Source organism: Carettochelys insculpta, chromosome 14 (assembly GCF_033958435.1).
Source record: "Carettochelys insculpta isolate YL-2023 chromosome 14, ASM3395843v1, whole genome shotgun sequence".
Lineage (NCBI taxonomy): Eukaryota > Metazoa > Chordata > Testudines > Carettochelyidae > Carettochelys > Carettochelys insculpta.
Window position 1 is genome coordinate 23,570,832 of NC_134150.1, and position 25,529 is coordinate 23,596,360.

The following is a 25,529-nucleotide window of genomic DNA, read 5'->3' on the forward strand; positions in this document are numbered from 1 at the left end:
CTCCTGGAATTTTATGTTTTGTGTCTCAGTCTCCTAGATATATTCAAGCTACCTGAAGAACCCAGTATCTAAATCACTTGCTTTTTCTTCATATCTGGGCTAATTAATATGAGCTTAATCCTGAAAGGTTCTGAATACTTAAATGTGAGTGAAGATCAGGACCTTAAGTAAGGACTTTTTGAAAAGGAGGCTGAATTCTTTGTTAGCTAGGATTCAAACAATTTAATAAGTTTAAAAATGTATGTTGCTCAAAATCTTAACTATTGTTACTCACTCTTCAAGAAAGAAAACTTCAACAAATAAATAGATTAGAATGTTGTCAGTGAACCAGTCCTCAGACTATGGCCAGAGAAAGCAATTATTCTCTCTACTGAAATCCAGGATCATTCTTTTGCCACTGAGGGAGAAAGTTTCTAAATACATCTATTCCAACTTTTGCAACAAAGCTGAAGGCATAAGTTAATTCTGTTGGATATAAAGACATACAATATCTCCTTTTGCACTAAATATTTATTCCTTTCACGAACCACATATTCACAGACTGTATGAACAACTTCCATATTATTATATGTAAAAATAAAGTTGAACTGGCCATCACATCTGGTTCTTTTGAAGTAGTTGTAAGCAAACTCATTTAGCATAGCCTCATGATATTATAGTTATGAGAGGAAATATGCATTAGCCCCTTTCCTTAAACCAGCGTTTTTATGGGATTTTTTAACCTAATCCTGAATAAACTAATGAAAGCTTCTTTTAAGATATGTGCTTGCCACAATCCCAAATACTTTGCCTGAAAGATTATTTATTCGGCTACAGCTGTGGCTGCAATGCTAGCCAGCTTTTAGATTAGATACGTAACATATCATGAAACCTACAAGACAGCTACATTTCAGTTCACGTGAATTTTCTGAATTAGTGTACTGCAAACTACAGCTTTCTCTAAAACTCAATTTAAGTGCTAGAAGATTTTCCTATATAAGAGCAGATATACCTTATATACTATCAAAACAAAAAAGCAGGAAAAAGAATATAGACTAGCACAGCTCCCTCTCTGTTACTATTCAACATGCAAGATATACACCAACTAACGTTGATTGCACTAATTCCATTCCATATTTGTCCAGTGCTTCATTGTTTCAGTGTTGAGGTTTAAAGATTTTTAATAAAGATGTTAGTCATTATCTATGTTCTTTAAGTCTTTATAAGAATTCTCTACAACTTAAAAATGGGACATGATCAAATTGTGGTTGTATAAGTCAGTTTTCCTAAGCAAACTGTTCAGACTTGTTAAGGCCACAAAGCTAATTAAGTGCAGAATTCCCCTTATGTCAGGTAATTCTGACCTTGTGTTTTAAGTAAGTCTACATCTTGAAAAATATGTTAGGTGAGGGAACAAATTATCTTTGCCAGAGCCAGCCACCTTTAACTGTATAGTCTGTAAGTTTGAGATGGTATGGAAACATGAATAAAGGACAACTTTGTTTTCATTTATGATTTCCCCCAATGGTGATATTTAACATCCTGTTGTTTTCATCCTTAGGCAAACAGAAACTGTACGAATAACTTAGCAGTTCTCTCCACCCCATTACATAATGCAGCCAAAATGTAGCTGCTTAAATTTGTTCACATAAATAAGTGGCATGATATTCTTAGAGGTGTCAAACACTGGCATCATTAACCAATACAAGTGATTTGAAGGTAATGAAGACACTTATTTCACAAGGTGGGGAAAGCTATGAGGGGAGATTTGATTTTGACAAATAGGGAGGAATTGGTTGAGAAATTGCAATTTGAAAGCAGCTTGGGTGAAAACATTCATGAAATGGTAGAGTTTATGATTCTAAGCAATGGTAGGAGGGAGCAAATAAAAGCAGTGGATGTTAAGGCAGATTGAGTAAACTTCAGGGAACTGGGAGTTAAGATCCCATGGGAAGAAAGTGGAAGTGGAAAAATAGTTGAGAACAGTTGGCAGTTTTTCAAAGATGTGTTATTAAGGGCACAAGAACAAACTGTTCTACTGCATAGGAAAAATAGGAAGCATGGCAGGAGACATGTTGTCTTTACCAGAAGATATTGAATGAGCTAAAAAATAAAAATTCTACAAAAAGTGCAAATTAGGTCAATTACAAAAGATGACAGAATTGGAATGGCCAAGGCATAGAATGAATCAGAATACCTACAGAAAGAATTAAGACTCTGGTATTTGGCATAATGGATGGTTTGAATAGGAGAGGAAGGTCTCACAGAGAATGGGTAGATGATATAGTAGATTGGTGAAGAATGAGTCTACAGAAACTAAGCCACTCTGCCCTGGACAGGGCAAGATGGAAGGAAATAGTGAGGGAGGTATCGGACACCAACGGCCGCTGAGCCCATGGTTGTTGTTGTTGTTGATGATGATGTTGAGGATGAAGACCTAGGACAGCATAGGCCTGTTACTCAATGGGGGCTAAGGGAGGTTGGGTGGGATTTAACAGAAAATGTGGAAATGACTTTGTTTGGATTTTCACCATGAAGGTTGGTGACAATTGGACATCTAACACTGTGAATGAAAGTGAAAATGGGCTAGATTCAGAGGCTAAAATTGGAAAAGAGCAAGTTAAAAATTATTTGGACACATTAGCTGTCTTTAAGTCACCAGAGCTTGATGAAATGCATCCAAGATTCTAAATGAGTTGACTGAGGAGATATGAGCTGTTAGCAATTATCTTTGAAATGTGATGGAAGACAGGAAAGATACCAGAAGACTGGAAAAGGGCAAATATAGTACCCAACTGTAAAAAGGGAGATATAAAGGACAACCCAGAGAATTATAAACCAGTCTGTTTAACTTCTGTACCTGGAAAGATAATGGAGCAAATAATTAAGCAATCAGTTTGCAAATAAGTAGAAGATAATGAGGTAATAAGTAATAGCATGGATTTTTCAAGAACAAATTATTTCAAACCAGCTAAATAGGTTCCTTTGACATGAAGCAAACCTTGTGGATAAGGGGACAGAGGTAAATGGGGTATTTTGATATTGTCTCACACTACTTTCTTATAACCAAGCTAGAGAAGTCCAACCTAGATGGAGCTACTATAAGTTGTTGGAATACTGTAAATTGTATAACTTGTTGGAAAGCCATTTCCACATAATAGTTATCAGTGGTTCACAATCATGATGGAAGGGCATAATGAGTGGAGTCCCACACATATCTGTTCTGGGTCCAGTTCTGTTCAGTACCTCCATCAGTGATTTAAATGACAGCATAGCAAGTACTTTTATAATGTCTGTGGATGGGAGGGCTTGCAAGTGCTTTGGAGGATTAAAATTTTAAATGATGTGGGCAAACAGGATGAAATTCAATAAAGACAAATTCAATGGAAGATAGGAGTAATCAGTTGCACACTTACAGAATGGGAAATGACTGATTGAAAGGGATGTGGGAGGTCATAGTGGACCACTCGAATATGAGTCAGCAGTGTAACACTGTTCCAAATAACCCGAACATCATTCTGGCTATGTTTACACTGGCCCCTCCCTTTCAAAGGGGGCATACAAATGTAGCAGATTGAAAATGCAAATGAGGCCCCAATTTACATATTCAGTGCCTCATTTGCATAATGCCACACTTGCCTTTCCAGAAGAGTTGGTTTCAAAATGCAAAGCAGATGTGTAGATTGAGTGCCTTCGAGAGGAAGCCCCACGTCCGAAAGCGCCCTTCTTCCTAATTTTTTTCAGCTCTCTGGCTTACTGCTTGTCCTTGTGGCTTCTATTGCACGGGCAATCAGGAAAGCGCCATGTGCTGTCCATGCTATGGCATTGGCCTGTGGGGCCCCCTCCCTGCAGCTGATTTTTTTCAGGGGGTTAATGGCCCCTGATTGAAAAAAAAAAAAAAATTCCCCAGCTCTGCTCTAGGCTTCAGTAACATTATGGGCAATGAATAAATTATTCCTTTCATGAAAGCTCCCAGTTTACATTTCTCTGTTCTGTTCAAATGAGTTTTCCAGGGCCTTTGATGATTCTCAATGCTCTTGTCTGATCCCTCTCCAATTTTTCAGTATCCTTTTTGAGGTGGAGTGATCCATGTGACACAAATTGTTCTGAATGAGGGCAAACAATTGATTTTTATATATTGTAAATAGTTCTCTCTTTTGCAATCCTATTTTCTGTATATTTTAACTTTTTTTTGACTGCAGCTGCACATTGAGCTGAAGTCTTCATTGAACTGCCATATTGACACCCTCCTTGTTTTCCTGAGGAAGTGTAGATTCCTGTAAGGTGTACAACTGGATCCAATTTTTCTTCTAAAGTACATTGCTTTGTATTTATCAGCATTGAATTTAATTTATGATGCAGATGTCCATTCACCTAGGTTAAAAATTCCTTCTGAATTTCCTCAAGTCTTCTCTGGAGATGACATCCTTAAATAATCTACAGTCATCTGCAAAAAATATTATAGACAGTATAATATGCTAGACAACACCAGTCAAAATTAACCTTTGGACATGATGGTAATGGAAAATGTGTTCCTTTTCTTAGTGTTCTCTCTCTCAGGCAGTTGTTTCCCTTTCAGAGGTATGCACTGACATCTGTTTAGAATGTAAATTCTTTACATACCCTTGGATACTTGACTGATGTAAGAACATCTTATTTTAGTTTAGTTAAAACTTCTGCCTAATAGACTTGAGCAAAACCAAAACAAACAGGTCTTCTACTGTAGTGGGTAGTCTTTGTGAAACCCAGAGACTAAGACTCTCTGTGACACCCTCGTCTCTCCATCATATAAACTCGAATCCCCTATTCCTCACAGAATATGTTGGATTGAGCAGTATAGTTCATGGGAGAAATGTGGGGTGCATGAAAATGTTGAGGAGATGAGGAGTCCTGAGGTAAAAACGGATGGCGGGAGGATGGATGGGTAGGTTGGTATGGGCTAGTGAAACACTGTAGAATAGGACACTGATAACCATGGTGACTTTAGTGTTTCATTTTGTTTACAGTGGGGCTAGAGACCCGTAATCTTTATGTTTGCCTGCTACTTTGACAGTGCTCAACATTGTTCATTCAGCTCCTTTTCTTGCTCTGGAGTCTAGCACAGGTTGAACCTCTCTAATCCAGAACTCTCATCCAACAAACTCTGTAATCTGGTATGATCTTAGATGGACGACAATTTATCATGGTGTGGCAGAGGTTCCTGTGGTCCTGTAAACTTTGCTTACAGCCACCATCCCTGGATCTCAGTGTTCCATGCTGTTACTTAATTGTAATTTACCCCAAATGTCTTCCAAGAGCCCAGTAAACAATGCAAGTATTGGTAAGATGCTAGAAAATATTGACTGCCCATCATCTGGCAAATTCTAGTTTTCTGTGTAGAGAGGTGCTACGCCTCAAATTTTCAAGACATAACTCTGCTGGGAAAAAGGTTGTGTTCTGTTGACAGATTCTAGACAGAACGCATTTGTAGCATGGACACTCCCTAGTTTTGTTGACAGAAGGCCTCTTCTGTAGACAAAACTTTGTGGCATAGACACAGCTTTTGAAATAAAGCTAAGCAGTTGTCTGCCTAAATTAAAAAAGTCACCTTGATCATCCTGCTCTTATGTGATTATCTAGCATCAGGTGGAGACCTCAACATGCCCTACACTGTCAATAATATGAGGGCCAGTAGTGGGGTAGACACACTAAAGCCCTTTAGCTAGGGTTACCGTATTTGACTTTTCAAAAAAAGACACACACACTAATGCAGTGTGAGTTGGTAGATACTGATACAGATACACACCCTCTCAGGGGTGTCCCCTATTTTATTTGATAACCCAACTTTCGCTCATCTGTGACATGGGCAAGAGCAATACTTTAGGACAGCCATTTCCACTTACCTAGTAATTGAGCTCGCTTCCAGTATGCAAAACTTGAGTTGTTCACTTTGTCTTCAGGTTGTTTTGTTTGTAATTTTAGTTTTGTCCAGGAATGATGGATGAGCTATCAGAACTGAGGGAATTCTATGATCCAGACACAGTGGAGCTGATGAACTGGATTAAGTAAGAGGATTTTATTTTATTTAAGTTAAATGCTGTTCATAATAATCCATTGTTCTTATGTGTAGTGCTGTCCTGTTAGTGAACTATAGTGACCTGTGTGGATGACTAAGGCAGAGTCAAATACCTAGGAGTAGAACATCAGTGACTGGAAAATAGCAAGTTGCAAATCTTGTCAGCCTGCTGTGCCCTGGTACAGCAGTTTACCAGTGTTTGGCAGCAAGGTTTCTGGAAACAAGTTGTCTCCATTCACTTCTATGGGTGGATAAGCATAGATCATTCCCTGGGTTGAAAAGATGAGGCAGTCTTCATTTGGGAGAAGGTGATGGTCAAAAAACAATCTTGAAATCAAATCAGTCTTCATGAGACCTTACCTCTCGCTTTGTCTGCATTGCTGCTTCACTTTGTTCAGTCTTTTCTTTTTATTTATTTTTTAGATAGCATTAAAAAATAAGAGGCATTTACTTGTGAAAATCTGTTCTCAGGGAGTATACAGGCTTGTCTACACTACCACCCTCCTTCAAAGGAAGGATGGTAAGTAGGGTGCTGGGAGTTTACTAATGAAGTTTTAAACTTTGAAATACCAGCTCACGGCTAGCCACAACTCACCCGATGGTACTTTGAAGTGCCAGCGCAACTTCGAAGTCCCTTTACTCCTCAAAATTTTAAAACTTCAAAGTTGCCGTGGGGGTGAATTTGCTTAATGATGTGCTGTGTATGCAGCGCAGCAGTTCATTAGTAAACTCCCAACACCCTACTTACCATCCTTCCTTTGAAGGAGGGTGGTAGTGTAGACAAGCCTTACATGTGCTAATCTCTTGTCCATATTTTAAAATAATTCAATCTATGTGTATATCTGTAGTGCACTTGCTGGCATATGGGCATGGTGATTGTGGTGCAAACAGTAGGCTCAATACTGCACGCAGAACTCTCAGCCAAATTAATACTACACAGCTGCACTGAAGTTAGAATTTAGCCCAAAATTTGATTTGCAGTAAGTGTGCAAAATATTTATATTAATCTTGAACCTATTCGGGCTGGGAGTTCAGCAGGGTATACCAGAGTCCTGGTGTTTGTCATCCCTGGACTTATAATTTATTTGGAATTCTGACAGCCATTTGAGATGTTATTTTTAACAAGTTGTATTATTGAGGAGATATTTTGAAAATAAAGTCTGAACCTGCTGCTTTGTATCCCTTCTATATTTCGACTACCTTACTGTAGAACTGCATTATAATTTTTCTTATAAAATTTGCTGCTAACTGTGGTTAGTCACAGGTGGTATGAGGGTTGCCAATTTTTGTTGGATGTATTCCTGGAGGTTTCATCACAAAAAGTCTTCAAAATTAATCTTTATTCTTAGAGACTCTAAGATGGTCCTGGAATGTTGACAACCTTAGAAGCTCCATGTGTACTACGTGTTCTTATGAAAATAGTCACTCAGAAGTTTAAAACAGCAACTAAACTTTTTCACACCCTAGCAATAATCTTATGAACCATAATGCTGTATTTTTCCCATTCTATATCCTATGAAAATCAATGTTATAATTCACAAGTGTATATATTACTAATTTCAGAGTGCTAGTCTGAAAGCAAAACAATTCTGTCTCCATCATTTAGCATTTTTGTAGCCACGTTGACAACACTTCATGACTAATATTTATCAGCCAGTGCCATTTAAGTCCACTTATTTATTCAAATATGGTAAATATTTAATAGTTCAGGTCTCCTGAGTAAAGAAAAGTTGGACGTAGATTTATACACAAAATATACGTGGCTTTCATTCCTGGGAGACTGAAGTGCTCTCCTACAGGCTTTTGTACATTGCCATTTCTGATATCCGACTTGTGTGCATTTATTCTTTTCCGTAGGGAAGTGTCCAGTTTGTCCAATGCATATAGCAGAGGAGCACTGCTGGCACATGATGGCATATATTACATTGGTAGATATGCAGCTGAATGAACCTGTGATGTGACTGACCTGGTCAGGTCCTGTGATGGTGTTGCCAGTGTAGATATGTAGGCAGAGCTAGCACCGAGGTTTGTTGCATGGATAGGTTCCTGAGTTAGAGTTGCTGTGGTGTGGTGTATAGAGCACTTCAGTCTCCCAGGACACACAGTAACAGATTTAAAAAGTAGCTATCCTACAGCAAAAAAAATTTTAAAACCAGACTCCAAAGAGAAATCGATGAGCTACATTTCATCTGCAAATTTGACACCCTCAGCTCAGGCTTAAACAAAGACCGTGAATGGCTAGCTAAATACAAAAGTAGTTTCTCCTTTCTTGGCATTCACACCTCCAGATCAACTGTTGGTAGTAGGCCTCACCCTCCCTGACTGAGTTAACCTCGTTATCTCCAGCCTTGCTCTGGCCTGCCTATTTATACCTGCCTCTGCAAATTTCCACTACCAGCATCTGACAAAGTGGATCTTTGCCCATGAAAGCTTATGCTCGTACATTTCTGTTAGTCTATAAGTTGCCACAGGACCCCTCGTTGCTTTTGCAGATCCAGACTAACATGGCTACCCCTCTGATAATTTTTCTTTATGCACTCTCTACAGTCCAAAACAAGTTTGACATATACCTGAAGGTTAGACTGATAGTTTCTTAATTTAGAATGAAGTTGTGGAATTAAAACCTTGTATTGTACTACCACTTAGCAATTTTGCTGTAGATGAATGTCTGCCAGAGTTTGCATTATAAACACTTGGTATCAAGAATTATTAATTCATTCATTAAAAATGGGTGCGACTGAACTTCAGTTTGTCTCATATTATTGAATTAGGGTGTCTCTGTTCCATTTTCTAAAACATTCCACATCAAAAAGGCCTTTGAGTCTGACAGATCCAAATAGAGCATAAGTGTGGCAGTCCAAATACACACAACTGACAGAAGACATTAGTCTGGTTTATAAAATGTCCAAATACATATTTCCACATATTTACCCCCTTATAAAAACTGTTACACTCTTCACAATCGGTACTATTTTGTATCTTGACAATCTTTTGCCATGTTATTGACCACTCCTGAAGAATATTGTATCCTTTGGGTTGTGATTTTATACATCCTCTGATACACTTCTGCTCTCTTTACATTCATTTTTGTATTTTGGGAGTGTTAAAAAAAGAGAGGGTGCAATTAAAGGTAATTCTTAAAGCTGTATGTTCCCACATAGAAGGTATGTTGAATTATTGGATTTGGTCTCTCTCCTTAAGACAGCAGCGAACCATAGAATCTTAGGGCTGGAAGGGACCCCAGGAGGTCATTGAGTCCAGCCTCCTGCCTACAGCAGGAACAATCCTAACTAATATCTGTTAGTCTGTAAGGTGCCACAGGACTTCTTGTTGTTTTTGAACCCTAACTAAATTATTCCAGCCAGCACTCTGTCAAGCTAGGACGTAAAAACCCTTAGGGATGGAGATTCCACCACCACTCTATGTAATGCATTTTAATGCTTCACCACTCTCCTGGTGAAATAGTTTTCCTAATATCCAACCTACACTTCCCCCTCTGTAACTTGAAACCATTCCTCTTTTTTTTTTTTTTTTTTGCCATCCGTCACTACTGAGGACAGCCTCTCTCCCTCCTCTTTAGAGCTCCCCCTTTAGGAAATTAAAGGTTACTATCAAATTGCCCCTCACTCTTCTCTTCATAAACATTTCTAAGATGTGGGGGGGGCGGGAAGAGCAGAGTGTGCTCCCCTATTCTTTTAGCCCCTGGCAACTGATCTAGGAGTAATGTTTTCTGCCTTCAAAGGAGATTCTGTGTACAGTTCTGGAATCTTTGCAACCACCATGCAAAAATTTGTCACAAACCTAATCAAAGGCCAGATGTGTTGAAAAGAGTACTGAAGTTCAAACCTTTTTGCAAAGGTTGGCTGGATTTTATGTGCATCTGGGCCAAGTGATAATGAAAATGCAGGTTGAAACCAGATAGAAACTCAAACACAAACACCCTGTGCCAGAGAAGAAAGAATTGTTTTATTACAGCCAACAAAGTGAGGTAGAGATAGTTTTCCATCTTCAAGCTAACAATAGGATTTCTACCTTACAGTGCCATTACTGACATAATACCACTCTGTCTAGTTCCAGAACTCAGAGTGCATACTGGAAGCTATTGTATATGCCAGGCTTTACGTAGTGATGATAACTAGTTTTGGTGTTTTTACTTTATTACCATCATATTGTGAGCCACAAACTTTGATAGCAAAGCAATTTGTGTTTACTACCTAAAATGGGTGCACACCCACTTTACAGGTGCTTTCAGTTGCGTGAGTGCAGAAAAATCAAGGCTGGGGTGAAAAAAATGCTTGTTATTTTCTGTGTACATATTTCTTCCCTCTTGCCAGTTGTAATTTTTCCAGTCAAGAGGCTTGATTGGCCTTGACGGAGTTTCCTTGAATATGTTTTACTGCATATCCATTTCAGCTAATCCCAGAATATTTTAATGAAGTACTCTGTGAAAAAAATTGCATTTTCTTTTCAGGGTGAATCTGTTCTAGGGTGCGGTGTTTAGGAAGCCCTTTTCAGAAAACACATTCTTTTTTAGGTTTTGAAGAGATTTCTTCTTTCTTCATACCTGGACACCCAACTAGGAAAAGGATAACTTGAGATTTGTCAGTTTTTATAACCTTGAACTTCACAGTGTCAGTTTTCAGCTCTAAAGTTACTATTTTTATTGATAAACGTATTACTGCAATGTTTGCTATTTCAGTAGGATCTCCTTAAAATACATGTTGAGTTTTCGTAGCAGTTTACCCAAAACAGATTTGCTACAACTTTCTAAAGTTTATGCCAATTAATCTCAGATCTATAATTCCTATAAAACCCTTTTATTTTTAATGAGTTATTCTGTCATATTTACATAATTCTGTAAACTCTTAAGGGTTCACATATTATATTATAGGTGCTCAGTTTACCTATTAGTTCAGCAGTAACTAACTTGTTGAAGTTTAGAGCTTTGAAAATAAGTGAGATTATTTGTTCAAAAATGACATCGAGTTTGCTTGGAATGTCATTTAAATTATATAATGTAAATCAGTTTGACCTGTAAGTCCTTGTCACTATTTAGTGATATTTCTTAGAGAATAAATTGTTTGCAGATTGGGCAGCTCTGTACAGAGTTCAGCAGAAAGCTATAAAACCAAATTATCCTTTCATTTTATACATCATTTGTTCCGACATTTGTAAAAATTGCTTCATTTTTCTGTAATAGAGAAGTGTCAGTCATTTGAAGCATACTAATTGCTTTATATACAGACCACAGCTGTTATTGGCTGAGTCAGGTAGCAGTATTAGTGAAGGATGCATACATGAAACATTGCAAATCATGCTCTACCTATTTGCTTCATGTGTCATGTCCTGACTTTTGGAGCTAATCCATTGGCTCAAAGCACAGTACTATGATCACATGAAGGAATTATTCTGTCTTGAATGGTGGAGTCCTGTGCTTTGATTCTGGTTCAGAGTTCAGTCACTGCTGATAGCTAGTGGTGAACACTATCATATGCACAAAATATTACATTCCAAGAGAAAGGAATGTCTTTTTTGATGGAACATCTATTCATGACAGTCATGGCTTTGAATGTTTTTTTGTGCAATATTAAAGCAAAATAAATTATTTTCTGAATTTCAAATAAAACTGATTTTGTAAAATCAATAAGTGATTTTTCAGTAAAATTAAATTGGCATATTAAAAATTGGGCCATTTTTGAACTAGATTGACATGGAACTGCAAGAAGTTTCAGGAAAGGCGTATAATAAATATTAATTCATTTCTAAGTATTCTCTCCTGGAGGGCTGTAGCAAATGTAATGCTTGCCTCTTAACATTGTCAGACTTGATCATGCAGTTCCAGGGGGGCGGGGGGGAGGTATTTTACAGCCACTATTTCACAAGACCTCTAAGATCCACCATTAAATACTGGCAGGTACCTCTACTGGCATATGAAAAAGGTGTATTACTGTATCAGGTCATCTGGAAATTCCTTGATTGTCACATTGTGATTGTGTGTGTGTGTCTGTCTCCCGATATTTATTCCTCAAATAATTCCATTTTAGTTTATTCTTCTAATCTCATTTTGTAAGCTGCTTCAGTCATGGTGCCTAGAAAACTGGACAGAAGCTACACAGCTGGTGTACTGTAACCATATTTTACTATACTAGTCTTAAAGTCTTATTGCTGCTGTGTGCTCTGCCTTATCTATTTGTTATATCTACCCTTTCTATCTCATTGTGTATTTAGACAGTAAACTCTGGGTCAGGGACCATTGTTATATTGTGTGTATATAGCACCTGTACAGTGGTGTTGTGATTGTTGATTGTGGCTGCTAGCCGCTAACATGGTACACATAATAATTCATTATTTTGTCAGGAAATTTTGTGTGGTGTTTTTGTGACTGGTTAATTTTTGCAGAACCTTACACTGTAGTTCTCTCTCTTTCATGGTAGATAGGTGAGTAGTATAGATTATCTAGTTTAACTTTAGGAAACTTTCATTCAAAATGAATGTAGGGATAGCTAATAATTGCATTGTGATTGATCCATGCTGTCAGACAGATTTTATCAGTATAAGTGGAGAGTAAACCTTTGATCAAAATTGCAAGGTAAAAATTACTATATCTTTCCAATAAACTGCTTGAAACACATGACAAGTAGATGTCTAAAATATTCATAGGTTGTGCAAACTTAAAAAAAAAAAAAAGACTCTAGCTTACACAGCTTGTGAATATTTTAGACATCTAGTTGAAACTACAGTTTGAGCTCTCTCATCTGGCAGCATATGTAATCCAGCCTGACTTTAGGTATCTTATCATGGGTGTCACCAGGTTTCCAAATGTCCCATAAAGTTTGTTTATAGTCACTACTCCTGCTTCTAAGTGTTCTGTGCTGTTATTTAGCTGTAATTTACCCTAAATGTCTTCTAAGCACTCAGTAAGCAATGGAGTATTGGGAATGCTGCTAGACAGTATTGACCCCCCCCCCATGGTCTGGAAAATGCTCTTGTCCATCGCTGGTCAGATCCCAAGAGCACCAGACTAGAGAGGTTCAGTCTGTAGCAGGCTTTAACCAAAAGCCTAGCTCTCGGCAGCTATTTCTCTCTCTCTCAAATTATTTAGGGTTTTCAGGAGGCCTCTATAATTGTGTCTGTAAAATTTTGCAAGCACGTGCTTATTCGTGCAGTTTACCCATTTAGCAAACAAACAGATTTATTTATGGTGACGTAGGGGACTTATTTAGGGGACTCATTTCAAATCCTTTCCATCACATTCTGTAACTTCAGGAAACAGTCACATTTTCTAGAACATTTTGCTACTTGAAAGGCGAGATTAGGGGATGAGGGAAACATTTTGTCTGATCTACAACTGTAATGATGCAAAGTGCTATCAGAAAGATTTCCTCAATGTTCTGAACACTTGTTTAGGTCAAACACTCCTAAGAATGCAGCAATTGCTGGGAGCATGCAGCTATTAGCAGGAGTCAAACTGTGCACTGGAAGGATCTTAACTAATCATCCACATTATGAAGACAAGACTCTCAGGGAGAGAACAAAACAAGTAAGAACATTCTGATCTTACTTTCATCTAATTTAGGGTTCTGGGGCAAATAGATGAAAAAAATATAAGTCAGGGATGGTGCTTGGTCCTGCTGGGAGGGCAGGAGGCTGGACTTGATGACCTCTTGATGTCCCTTCTCATTCTATGAGATGTGAATATTTCCATATATTATTGTTAATTTCCACTACTGTGAGTTGGGTCTGTCCCATACAAGCATGTACAGTCTAATGGGGCATTGTGACTGAAATAATTTTTTTCACTACCTTAACCTGATTTCCTGGTGCAGCTCACAGAAGAGGCACAATCTCTAAAGCTTTCAATGGTTTGCATGTCTGCTAATTTAGGGCCAGATTTTGATGCTCTTACTGAGAGCTCAGAAACAAACTTTCAGTCCACGAGGAAAGAGAGCTAACATGCTTTCCAGTCATGCTTGCACCATCCCATGTAATTTAGGTTCTCCTATGAACAACAGCATGGCCCAGAATCTCCGAAGTGCTTTGTGCTGCAGTCTTATCTCATTTGAGGAACAGCTACCAGCTACATTGGGAGAATTCTCCCCCTGGCTGGCTATTACAGCCCTTTTAGGTCACTCTGGCTCTTTACTTGGTATACAAGTAGTAACCATGAAAATCTCTCTTGTAGGATAGTATTCTAGATTATACATTTGTGGATAACAAACCATAAATGTGCTGTATAACCTACTGTAAAAGTGTAAGTATTGGCTAGAACTACAGAAGATACTTCAAAATACTTAGGCTACCTCTACACTTGCCCCCTTCTTTGAAGGGGGCATGGTAATCAGGGTGATGGGAGATTACTAATGAAGCGCTGTGATGCATATGCAGAACTTCATTAGGCAAATTCTCCCCCACGGCAACTTAAGTGTCAAACTTCAAAGTGCTGGCGTTCCATGTAGCCACAGGCACTTCAAAGTGCCCGTGCTACTTTGAAGTGCCCACAGCTACACTGCATGTGGGCACTTTGAAGTTTGACACTTAAGTTGCCGTGGGGGAGAATTTGCCTAATGAAGTTCTGCATATGCATCACAGCACTTCATTAGTAATCTCCCATCACCCTGATTACCATGCTCCCTTTGAAGAAGAGGGCAAGTATAGACATAGTCTTAGAAAGGTAAGTATAAAACTGGACAATTTTAAATGTTTCAGTCTATTGCAATAAAAATGACACTCAGACACCGAAGCACCTTTTTACCATTAAATACCTACAAAAACCAAACCAAACAAACAAAAAAGCCACCAGCAGCTCCGCCATAAACAGATCCCACAAGACGGCATTCAGAACTCATGAAGTCTGTTAAGCTATGTTTACGCTATGCACTTACCTCAGAATAAAATAAGCAAATTGCATACTACGTCAATTTCAAAATAGGCTATTTCAGGATTTAGTGCTGTCTACACAGCACCAAGTTTCAAAGTACTGGTCTATTTCGAGGCATCCCTTACTTCTCTGGCAATGAGGGGTAGCAGGATGCTGAAATAGCACGCCCTGTATTTTGAAATACCGTGTCCATTTTCTAGGTGCAGAGTTATTATTTTGGTGTACCTCACATTTCCTAGACACAGAGTTACATTTCGGAATATGTGGGAATTTCGGAATACATACATACACGGAATACAGCTATCGCTGTTGATTTTACATTTAAAGTGTTCAGATGTTAAAGTGTTGTGTGAAATGGGAAAACCTTTAGCTAAAATGAGTATCTTTTGGAAACCATATAACAGGACAGCCAATGGCTATACAGTAACCAAAGATGATTATTGCCTTACATTTGGAAAGTAGTTGAGTCACATCTTGAAGGTTGTATTTTTAAGATAAATATCTAATTTTTTTTGTCTGGTTCAAGATAATTAAATAGAACTAACAATTATGCAGTGATAACAAATCTGTTTTTGTTTTACAACTCATTTTCCTGTTTTTGTAGGTTTATCAGATATATGCAAAGAGATCTCCTGAAGATGTTTACAGCATACTGAAATCCTTTGGAACAAACTATGTGATATTGGAGGACAGCATATGTTATGGAACACGGCATAGTAGAGGCTGTCGTTTACGAGATTTGCTTGATATAGCTAATGGTCACGTACGTATACTACAAGGTTCATGATGGAAAAAATTGGTTTTTTTTAAGTTTGTTCTAGGAGACTAGCAATTAATGTTAGGATTTAAAGCTGCTAATATATCTTTTTCCATTTTGCAGTGTGGGTGGGAGCTAAGGCCCAGTGGAGCAATTTTTCATCTAGGAGTTCAGGCTAAAAGGAGTCTAGCTGCTTTAACTGATAGTAGGTGGGCCGTGGGTAAGAAGGGGAAGAATCACCACTTGATGGACCTCAGGTGACCATTGCACATTCATAGTGCTCCTGTATATAATCAGGAGCATGGGAGGGTAGAGGTATGGACACTAATTTCCTCCAAGAGGGAGGGAACATGGCAGTGCCCAGGGAATGCTCACCCCTTACTTGGAGTTGATAGGCCCCAAACAGCCTGCACAGAACAAGTAAAAGCCATGTTACCTGGCACTTGGATAACTGGCAAGTTCTGTTATCTGGCACTGCAGCCCTTGGGGACGTTTGGCTGATGGCAGCAGGATCGGCTTCCCTGCTGGCAGCAGGGGGGCTGGCTGCCCCACAAGCAGCAGTGGGGCCAGCATCCCGAGTAGGGCTGGATGCCCTGAAGTGGCACGCTTCCCTGCAGGGGCCAGCATCCTGTCCAGAACTGGCTGCTCTGCCGGCAGCAGCAGGGACCAACAAACAAGTAACCGTAAAATTTGATAATCCACTAATCCCTGTTCCTCAGGAATGCCAGGTAATCAAGTTTGTACTGTACCAGCAAAACTGCATGGACTCTGTGCCACATCCAAATCAGGGTTCAAATTTAGCCTTTTAAGCATAGTGCAGCCAGAGGAGGTACTGTAACACAGCACTTTAGTATGGTCCTGTCTTCCCAGGGGATTCACATTGACCCTTTGACAAAACAAAAGTGCAGTGCTGTTGCACTTCAAAGACTAACAATATAATTTATGAGGTGATGAGTTTTCGTGGGACAGACCCACTTCTTCGGATTTAGACTGTTTGTGCATATCCTTGCTTTTTTACTTCCTAGAGTGTCTTGTTATGGCACATAACTGAGTGGTGGTTCAGGGTATTCACAATCTGTTCACTTTCTTACAGATCATGGATGGTCAAGGAGAGAATGAACCAGATCTGAAACCTTCAATGTATCCTCGCTTCTGTGAGGAAATTAAAAGAAACTTAGCTTCCTATTCCATGTACTTCACTAGAGTGTTTCAGAACAAAACGTTCCATGTTTACAAGCTTGCTAAATATAAATAGTGTATATTGCTAACAGTGGCTTTAAATTCAGTCTTTTATTGCTAGTACCACATTGGGAAATATGGAAGAGATTTACAAAAAAAATGTTACTTTTTCAGGCATTTTACATTAAGTGTTTCTCATTTAATTACTGTGATTCTTGAGACAGTTTTAGACAGTTTAATCTTTTATATCATTCCTGACATTTACAGGGAATTTTCCATATTTAGCTGACTGAAAAATGTGTGGAGTAGGCAGACTGCATTAAAAATGCAGAATGGGTAATCTATCCATTTCTGCTCAAGGGTTTGGATATTTTACTGTGCCACAAACATGATAGAAGTTAGCTGATGTAGGCCTTGCTGCTCCATCATCAAACTTGTGTTAGCTGTAGTCTTAAGAATTTAAAAAAAAAAAAAAAAAGAGTAAAAATCTGGTTTCAATCCTATAAACTGATTGTTCCTGACAAACCTCTCTACCAAAGCAGAGCCTGCTTTGTCTTCAGTGGGACTCTATGGACCCTTAGGTGCATAGGATCTGATGGCAGGGTCAAAGCTTTTGATTGTGAAAGTGTGTTGGAGACTAAAGTAGGCTCCAAATTGTCAAGCATTTTTAATTATACAGATGTTGCTGTTTTTATGCCATTTTAACATGTTAGATCTTTATGTATTTCTTTTCAGCCTTTAAGGTTGGAGCATGTTTGATGTATGTAGCACTTTGGTATCCTCTATTGAAAACAATTTAAAATGCTCAGAACAAGTATAAAAAATGAAATACAAAATACTTTGGGATCCTCATTTGCAGTGTTCTGCTTTTCCCCGGTTAATCCCACATGAATACAAAAAGAGTAGAATATACAAATTGAGCATTGCAATGGGTATGAAGGGAGATTTTTGCTGTAAACATGGCAGCAAAATTGTATGCGCACAATGGAGTTCTTTGCTTTTTGGTAGTTGAAGTGCCCATAAGCTTTTTAAAAAAAGTTACTCTTTCCTTTCTTCCTACCCTTCTATCATTTATTTTGGACTGATTTTGAAGATAATGTTCTATTTTAAAACTTTTATGAATTTTGTATTTTCTTTGTAGTTTTTTGTATTTTTCCAGACTAGCACTTTGTTAATTGTATGGCATTTTTAAATACCTTGTACAAAAGAAGATACTGTTACTGTACTTTAGTGATAACTTATTATTTTTATACTAAATAGAGAGTAGGTCTGCTTGAAAGCCTAACAGTGCTCTCCCACCTTAACCAGGCACCTACTGTTCTTATTTGTTTCTTGTAAAAAGCCAAACAGGTGATGATCAAGTGCCTCAAAGTCAGTGGTGAATTAATATTTAAATATGAATAGGAGTATATGTGGCCTGCTCAAATAATTCATTTATTGACATTACTGTTGCAATTAATTTCTAAGGATGGGAATCTTAAAAGTGCTACTGATAGCATACTCCACATTTAATCTAATCAAGATGTGTAATCAGATTACCTTTCACAACTGAGCTGTGTTCCAATTCCAAATTATTTAAATGTTTTCCATGTGCAGTTGTACTAAGATTAACTACTGCAGGATAGAGATCAGATGTTCAAACAATTTTATATTCAGTAAATACTCATTGAAGAGTATTCAGTGTCCTTCTCAACTTTCATGCTAACACAAAAGGAAAGTGTGCTTTAATCAAACTGTATCTAAAACAAACTGTGACAGTAGCAAGGTTGTTTAAAAAAAAGTAACTGAAACTTCAGGATAATTTCTGTCCTGTATTTCTTAGTGAGGTTGGAGACCACTGCAGTTTAACATAATACAATATTTCAATCAGTATTAAATCTTGATTTAAACCTGTGATGATGCATGCCTGTTCTTGCTGACTGTATTGGTCAGTAAATTCCCCAATGAGTGCCTTACAATAATTGAAAACAAGCACATGTAAGGTATAGGATGTTTAGACTATGTTGTTTTATTTTAAAATGCAGATTGGTCTTCTTTTAAAGGTACAGTTATTTTGCTCTAATTCCATTTTAATAGTACAAAATAGATCAGTCTTCTGATTTTGAGAGTCTTGTTTGCATAGGTATAGTACTAATTGAGAATGGTAGTCTTTTTTTAAAAATTATTTGAAATAATTTACTGTTTGGTATAATTTTAACAAAGATTGTATTTAATGTTGCCAAAACAGAGCTGAAACCTTTTGCAGAAACAAAGTGCCAAAAGAGAAAAAAATTACAAGTAACAGTCCAAGATACCTATGTTCTTTGCAGCTTATGAGAAACATGGTTCTTGTTATCAAGACTCAATTATAGGGCAGTATTGTTTTTATAATACAAAATTCTCCAGAGGCATCATGATAAATATTTTACAGCTAACACTTCAAATGTTGAGCCCCTAAAATCAGTAGTTGTTAAGATCTAAAGGGTTTGAAAGACACGTCATTCTAAACATTCCAACTTTTCTAGGCATTGAAAAGAACTAATTCTACCTGGACAGGCATACTTAAATTGCTAAGTGATACTATATTTGTGCTTTCTCCTTAGAACAGAAAGTAAGTGAAAGCCAGGTGAAAACAGAAAAGGAGCAAAACACTTACCAACTGGAAGGAAAGGAGATGTAGCTAGTAGTGCTATGCACCAACATAACCACCTTAGCATTGCAACTTCCTAAATTTTAAATGACTAACTAGTAGGAGAGAGCATGCTGGGAAAGGGTGATCCCAGATTGTACAGTTCATTGGTGATCAGGCAGGCAAACAGCTAGCCAATTAGCAGAGTTTGATCATGGGAAAAAGGCTAAATTCCCTAGTCCAGAATTAGGCCACAACAATCCCTGGGGCTTTCCTACTCCAAGTCTGGTGTTTTATGTATTTGTGATACTGATATCCTCCATCTTTAGTGGTTTGCTATATGTTCATGCATTAAAAATCTGGATTCCTTTTTGAGAACAATTTCTGCCTCAGATTTGTAATGCTTCACCCCACACATCTTCACAAAATGGCTGTTGTGGCATTTATCTTTATTTGTGCTAAATCAGCTGCACCTCCATTTGCTGGAAAACTGTTGTGTGTTTAGAGCAATCCACAAATTACTAATGCAGTGACTCCTTGGATATGTTGCATATTCTTAGTGCCATAGTAAGGACTTTTGAATAGATACAAATTATGCATTATGGGAAAAACTGTGAGTGCAGAGGAAACTTTAGATCACAATGCTGTAATGTGAGATAGCAAGGGATATTTTGTTTAGTGACAAAAGCCTATGGGGTTTAAAAATACATTGCCCTTTCTGATTTGAATAGCCTGTTGGTGAGATCTCATGTACTGTTGTTTTATAATATGTTGTATTGAGCTGTTATGAATATCGTCCATTAAATAAAGTTGTGTCCTTTTAAAATCCTATCAGAGAGTCACTTACTGTTTTTATGGGGGATGGGTGTGGCTGCTGCTTTGGGACCTGCCCTTTATTTAACTCTCCTGTGTTCTTTGATGTAAGCTAGGTCTCACCAAAAAAAGTTGTGAACTTATCTTAAGCTTGCTATGTAACACGTGGAATTGATATTTTCCTAAAACACCTTTATGGTTTGATAACATATGAGTCACTTTTACTGAATGTCCATGTTAATGATTCAGTGGTAGGGATTTTTGCCATCACACTGCACTTAGCTTAAGTGCGGTCCGCAGGCTGTCTTATGAAGTTACTTAGATAGTGGTAACTATAATTTGGGATCCACAGGGATCAGCTGTTGTTTTTTTTGTTCATTTCTTAAGCTTTGGTAATTTCATACAGTAGAATGACACAAGTAGTCCTTGAGGAAGGACAACAGTAAATAATTGCATATGGCAGACGCCGTATTTGAGTTCAAATGGTGCCTGTGTTGCTGCTTTGTTTTCCTTACTCTGTCCCAGTGTTACAAAGCTAATGACAAGTATCATTGAGGTAGCCAAGCTAGTCTGTATCTTCAAAAATAAACAAGAAATCCTGTGGCACTTAATAGACTAAAAGATATTTTGGAGCTTAAGCTTTCGTGGGCAAAGACCTGCTTCTTCAGATGTCTGTTAATCTATAAGGCACCACAGGACTTCTTGTTTTTAAGGTAATGACAGTTAGCTTTTCAGTGACTTAACTATGTGTTATACTTGCATTTAATTTCAAAAGAAAAACCATGAAGATTAATTTATCTGCCAGGCAGACAGATTAAATACTAATATCCACAAGACTATTTAAATTTCAGCCATATACTAATATTTTATAGAAAATAAAATGGTCTTACTACATGTTAGAGTCCGTAAAGAACCTGTAAGGAGATTAGTAAAAGTACCAGCTTACTGAAAATCCAACTACCTAGGGACCTACTGATTTTTTTTATTTAAATTTTGTTCTCTTTTCTGGTTGCAGGGCTTGTTGTAGTCAAGCCAGCTGTCCCTGTTCTTGATAGATGTCAGTGCTTCGCTGCAATAATTTTTTTTTTTTTTAAGAAATAGAGAAATGTTTGTGGGCAAGAAAGGGGAAGAAACTGTGATATGCATTCATTGCAATTAAACACCAGCATACTAATAAAGGCAGATAAATTTAAATGAATTATTAGTAATTCTAGGCAAAGGAAAAGTGGATTTTTTAAATATAGGGATGGCACCTGCAAACAATTATGTCATTATGGCCACAAAAGATATTTGTTATATGAATTGAGCAGTTACATCAGTGACTGGTTTTCATATTATCTGACTTTTGTAGTAGTCTGTATACACTTGAGGTGCTGAGACTGTTTTAGATGTAAGAGAGAGAGAGGACTTGCAATTGAAGCTGCAGTTGAAGGGTGGTAAGCAAGTAGAATTTGCCAGTCGGGTTTTACGGTACGCATGTTGACTCATGTTTAAAGCACAATTATCAGAAAGAAATCAATATCTTGTAAGAGAAACAACAGGCTACCCAAAGCCACACTTACTGCAATTGTTATCTTTATTTAAGATAATTCAGTAGGCCTATATATGCATCACCACTAAAATCTGTGTGTACCTACTCTGTGCCTCATTTTTGCTTATCAAGCAAAAAACTAATTTCTGCTACAGAGAATGAGTAATATTGGCTCACATAGTGAATTATTATGAGCTCAATCCTGAAATAAATGTACTGATAACAGTGGAAGATTTTTCTAGAATATATATATATATATATATATATATATATATATATATATATATATAACTAAGCCATATTGTATAGGGAATATTTATTATTAATACAGTGCCTTCAGTGCATATGCCATTTTGTAGGCAACTACAATGACAACAGTCCTTGCCACAAGGAGCTTACAGGCTACATTAGACTGAAAACACAACCAAAATAATAGAACATCATAGTGATAGAATAAAGGAATTTGGAGGCAGTGCCAGTAGTAAACACGAATAGGGTATTTATTGCTCTTAGCCGGGGAAAAGGTTTTAGTGAATATCCACTGCCGTTTGTACAGCCTGTTTCTGACAGCTACAGTCATGAAATACATAGACTCCAACATACTCAACTTGTTTACAATTGCAACATAGTTATTTAAATTGACATTTCTTTCACACAGTTTTCTGAAACAGTTAATTAAAATATTTAGGTGTATATCAGTAAAAATTATATTTGGACTAAGTAGTCTGAAAATAAAAAGCACTGTGAGTGACAAAATATTTGTAGGTTATCTTTTCCAGGTGCATTACTGGGGAATGTAATCCGTTAGCTGATTTCTGGGTGCAAAATTCTCCAGGGAGTGTCACAAGTGAACAGCAGGTCTGTCAGGACAAGATATTGCATATATGTTTATAACTTTAACAGGGAGGTATGTGACACTCAATAAAGCATGCCAGCTCGTGAGTGACCCATATTCAGTTGGAACATGGTGATTCTTGGCTTAAAGGGGATTTATTGGCTTGTTGCAGCAAGAAGTCAGAATAATGTTAAGTGCCCCAAAACTGGCTGCTGACGTGGATAGCAAAAATGCAATGTAGTGTAATGCAACATATTCTGTAACCCAAGCTACATGCTTTTCCTTCCCACTATCATATATTCAAAAGATGTGTAGAGTTGAATCATGTTCCTTGATCTTGGGTGATAACAGTGAATTTGGGATGGAGGGGGAGCCATTGTAGGCTTCTCATCTTACACTTTTTGGACTTCCACCACTCTGATCATTCAACTTTGGGGGTGGGGGGCGCTAATTTTGCCCTAAATGTTAGCTACTTTCAAATTCATTTCAACAGGTCAATAGAAAGGGATTGAATAATACATATCACAGTGAAGTGGGCAACTGAGTTATTTTGCTCATTTTTCATAAAGGCAAGGGTGGCCAAGGACACTTCATAAACCCTATAATACAATTTTTAAGTCACTTTGGCCTACGCTTTTAAAGATAAAGGTGTTTAGACATCCTACCCCCATTGATTGTATCAGAGTGAGGTGCCTTTAAAAATCAGGGCCTTAAGCAGCTTTTTTTTGTAGTAGTAGGCATCCTTCAGTCTGCATAGACTATGGATCGCGCCCTTAAAAGTTTCAATTGAAGACTTCATTTACAGCGTCTATTGTGACTATAAAGACCCACACGAGAGTGACAGTCCTTGCTACACCTCTTGCAGATGTAGTGGGTGTCTGGCAAGTCCTTATTGTGCTTTCTGTGTGCTCGCTTCTCCTCTGCTAGCTGTCTGATCTTCAACTCGCCCTTCTGAAGGCCCTTGTGCAACCACTGCCTCCATCTTCTGCGGTCGTCTGCTAGTTCTTCCCAGTTGTCCAGCTCGATGTCTACCTCTCTGAGGTCTCTCTTGCAGACATCTTTGTAACGCAACTGGGGGCGTCCGGGGGGTCTTTTGCCAGAGGCTAGCTCACCATACAGGATGTCTTTTGGAATCCTTCCATCGTTCATCCTGTGGACGTGGCCAAGCCAGCGGAGCCGACGCTGCCTGAGGAGGGTGTGCATGGTTGGGATTCCAGCTTGCTCGAGGACAGCTGTGTTGGTAACTCTGTCCTTCCATGATATTCCAAGGATGCGCCTGAGGCAGCGTAAGTGGAAGACGTTCAGCCTCTTTTCCTGGCGGGCATACAGGGTCCAAGTCTCACTGCCATAAAGGAGGGTGCTGAGGATGCAGGCTCTGTAGACTTGCATTTTGGTGTGAGTGTACAGCTTGTTGTTATTCCACACTCTCTTGCTGAGTCTGGACAGAGTTGTGGCCGCTTTTCTGATCCTCCTATTTAGCTCAGTGTCCAATGACAGGGTGTCAGTGATGGTGGACCCGAGGTAAACGAACTCATGGACAACCTCTAACGTATAGTTGTCAATGCTGATTGATGGGGATTCAGCAACATCCTGACCGAGTACATTCGTCTTCTTTAGGCTGATGGTAAGCCCAAAGTCCTTGCACGCTTTGGAGAACCGATCCAGCAGTTTTTGAAGCTGGTCTTCTGTGTGAGACACTACAGCAGCATCGTCTGCGAACAGCATGTCTCTGATGAGGGCTTCCCGCACCTTAGTCTTAGCTTTCAGCCTTGCAAGGTTAAACAGTTTCCCATCAGATCTTGTGTGCAGCAAGATGCCCTCTGTTGAAGATCCAAAGGCATGCTTCAGGAGGAGTGCGAAGATCCCGAACAATGTCGGAGCAAGCATGCATCCTTGTTTGACGCCGCTCCTGATTCTGAAAGCATCCGATAATGCGCCGTCATATTGGATGGTTCTTCTCATGTCTTCGTGGAATGACTGGATCATCTTGAGTAACCGTGGAGGACAGCCTATCTTGTGGAGCAGCTTGAACAGACCATCCCTGTTGACCAAGTCAAAAGCCTTGGTCAGGTCGATGAAGGCTATGTAGAGTGGCTTTCTCTGCTCCCTGCACTTCTCCTGCAGCTGCCTTAGAGAGAAGACCATGTCAAACGGTAGACCTCTCTGCGCGGAATCCGCACTGCGATTCGGGGTACACCCTCTCAACAATCTTCTGGAGTCTGCCAAGGATGACGCGAGCGAACAGTTTACCAGTGACGCTTAGGAGGGAGATTCCACGGTAGTTGTTGCAGTCGCTTCTGTCTCCTTTGTTCTTATACAACGTTACAATGTTAGCGTCACACATATCCTGTGGAACCTCACCCTCTTTCCAGCACAGGCACAGTAGCTCATGCAGGGGTTCCAGGAGTGTGTCTGCGGCACATTTGATTACCTCTGGTGGTATACCATCCTGACCAGGGGCCTTTCCTGCTGCAATGCTGCCGATGGCTCTCTTCAGTTCATCCACAGTCGGTTCTTGATCCAGTTCATCCATTACTGGTAGTTCGACGGCATCGAGGGCTGCGTCAACCACAACATTCTCGCGTGAGTACAGCTCGGAGTAGTGCTCGACCCAGCGCTCCATCTGTTTGGCTTTGTCAGCGATGACTTCACCAGATTTGGATTTCAGAGGTGCCATCTTGTTCTGGGTGGGTCCTAATGCCTTCTTCATACCCTCGTACATTCCTCTGAGATTACCAAAGTCGGCACAGGTCTGGATGCTGCTGCATAGCTGGAGCCAGTGGTTGTTGGCACAGCGCCTTGCTGTCTGCTGTACTGTTCTTCTGGCCTCTCTAAGTGCTTGCTGGGTACTCTGGCTCGGTGAGCGTTTGTACTCCAGGAGTGCAGCGTGCTTC

The 25,529-nt window shown here is 38.9% G+C and overlaps 1 protein-coding gene across 3 annotated transcripts in view; it reads left to right on the forward strand.

Moving 5' to 3' along the window:
- The window catches only part of DPY19L3 (dpy-19 like C-mannosyltransferase 3), a 62,586-nt gene extending 42,307 nt beyond the window's left edge, over positions 1 to 20,279 (forward strand). For all 3 annotated transcript variants that reach the window (XM_075008838.1, XM_075008837.1, XM_075008839.1), the window contains 4 exons: positions 5,941 to 6,023; positions 13,442 to 13,574; positions 15,517 to 15,675; positions 16,763 to 20,279. In XM_075008838.1, the coding sequence (XP_074864939.1) occupies positions 5,941 to 6,023; positions 13,442 to 13,574; positions 15,517 to 15,675; positions 16,763 to 16,924 (537 nt within the window). In that variant the 3' untranslated portion in view covers positions 16,925 to 20,279. The remainder of the gene's footprint in view (positions 1 to 5,940; positions 6,024 to 13,441; positions 13,575 to 15,516; positions 15,676 to 16,762) is intronic.
- Positions 20,280 to 25,529: the final 5,250 nt, after the last annotated feature.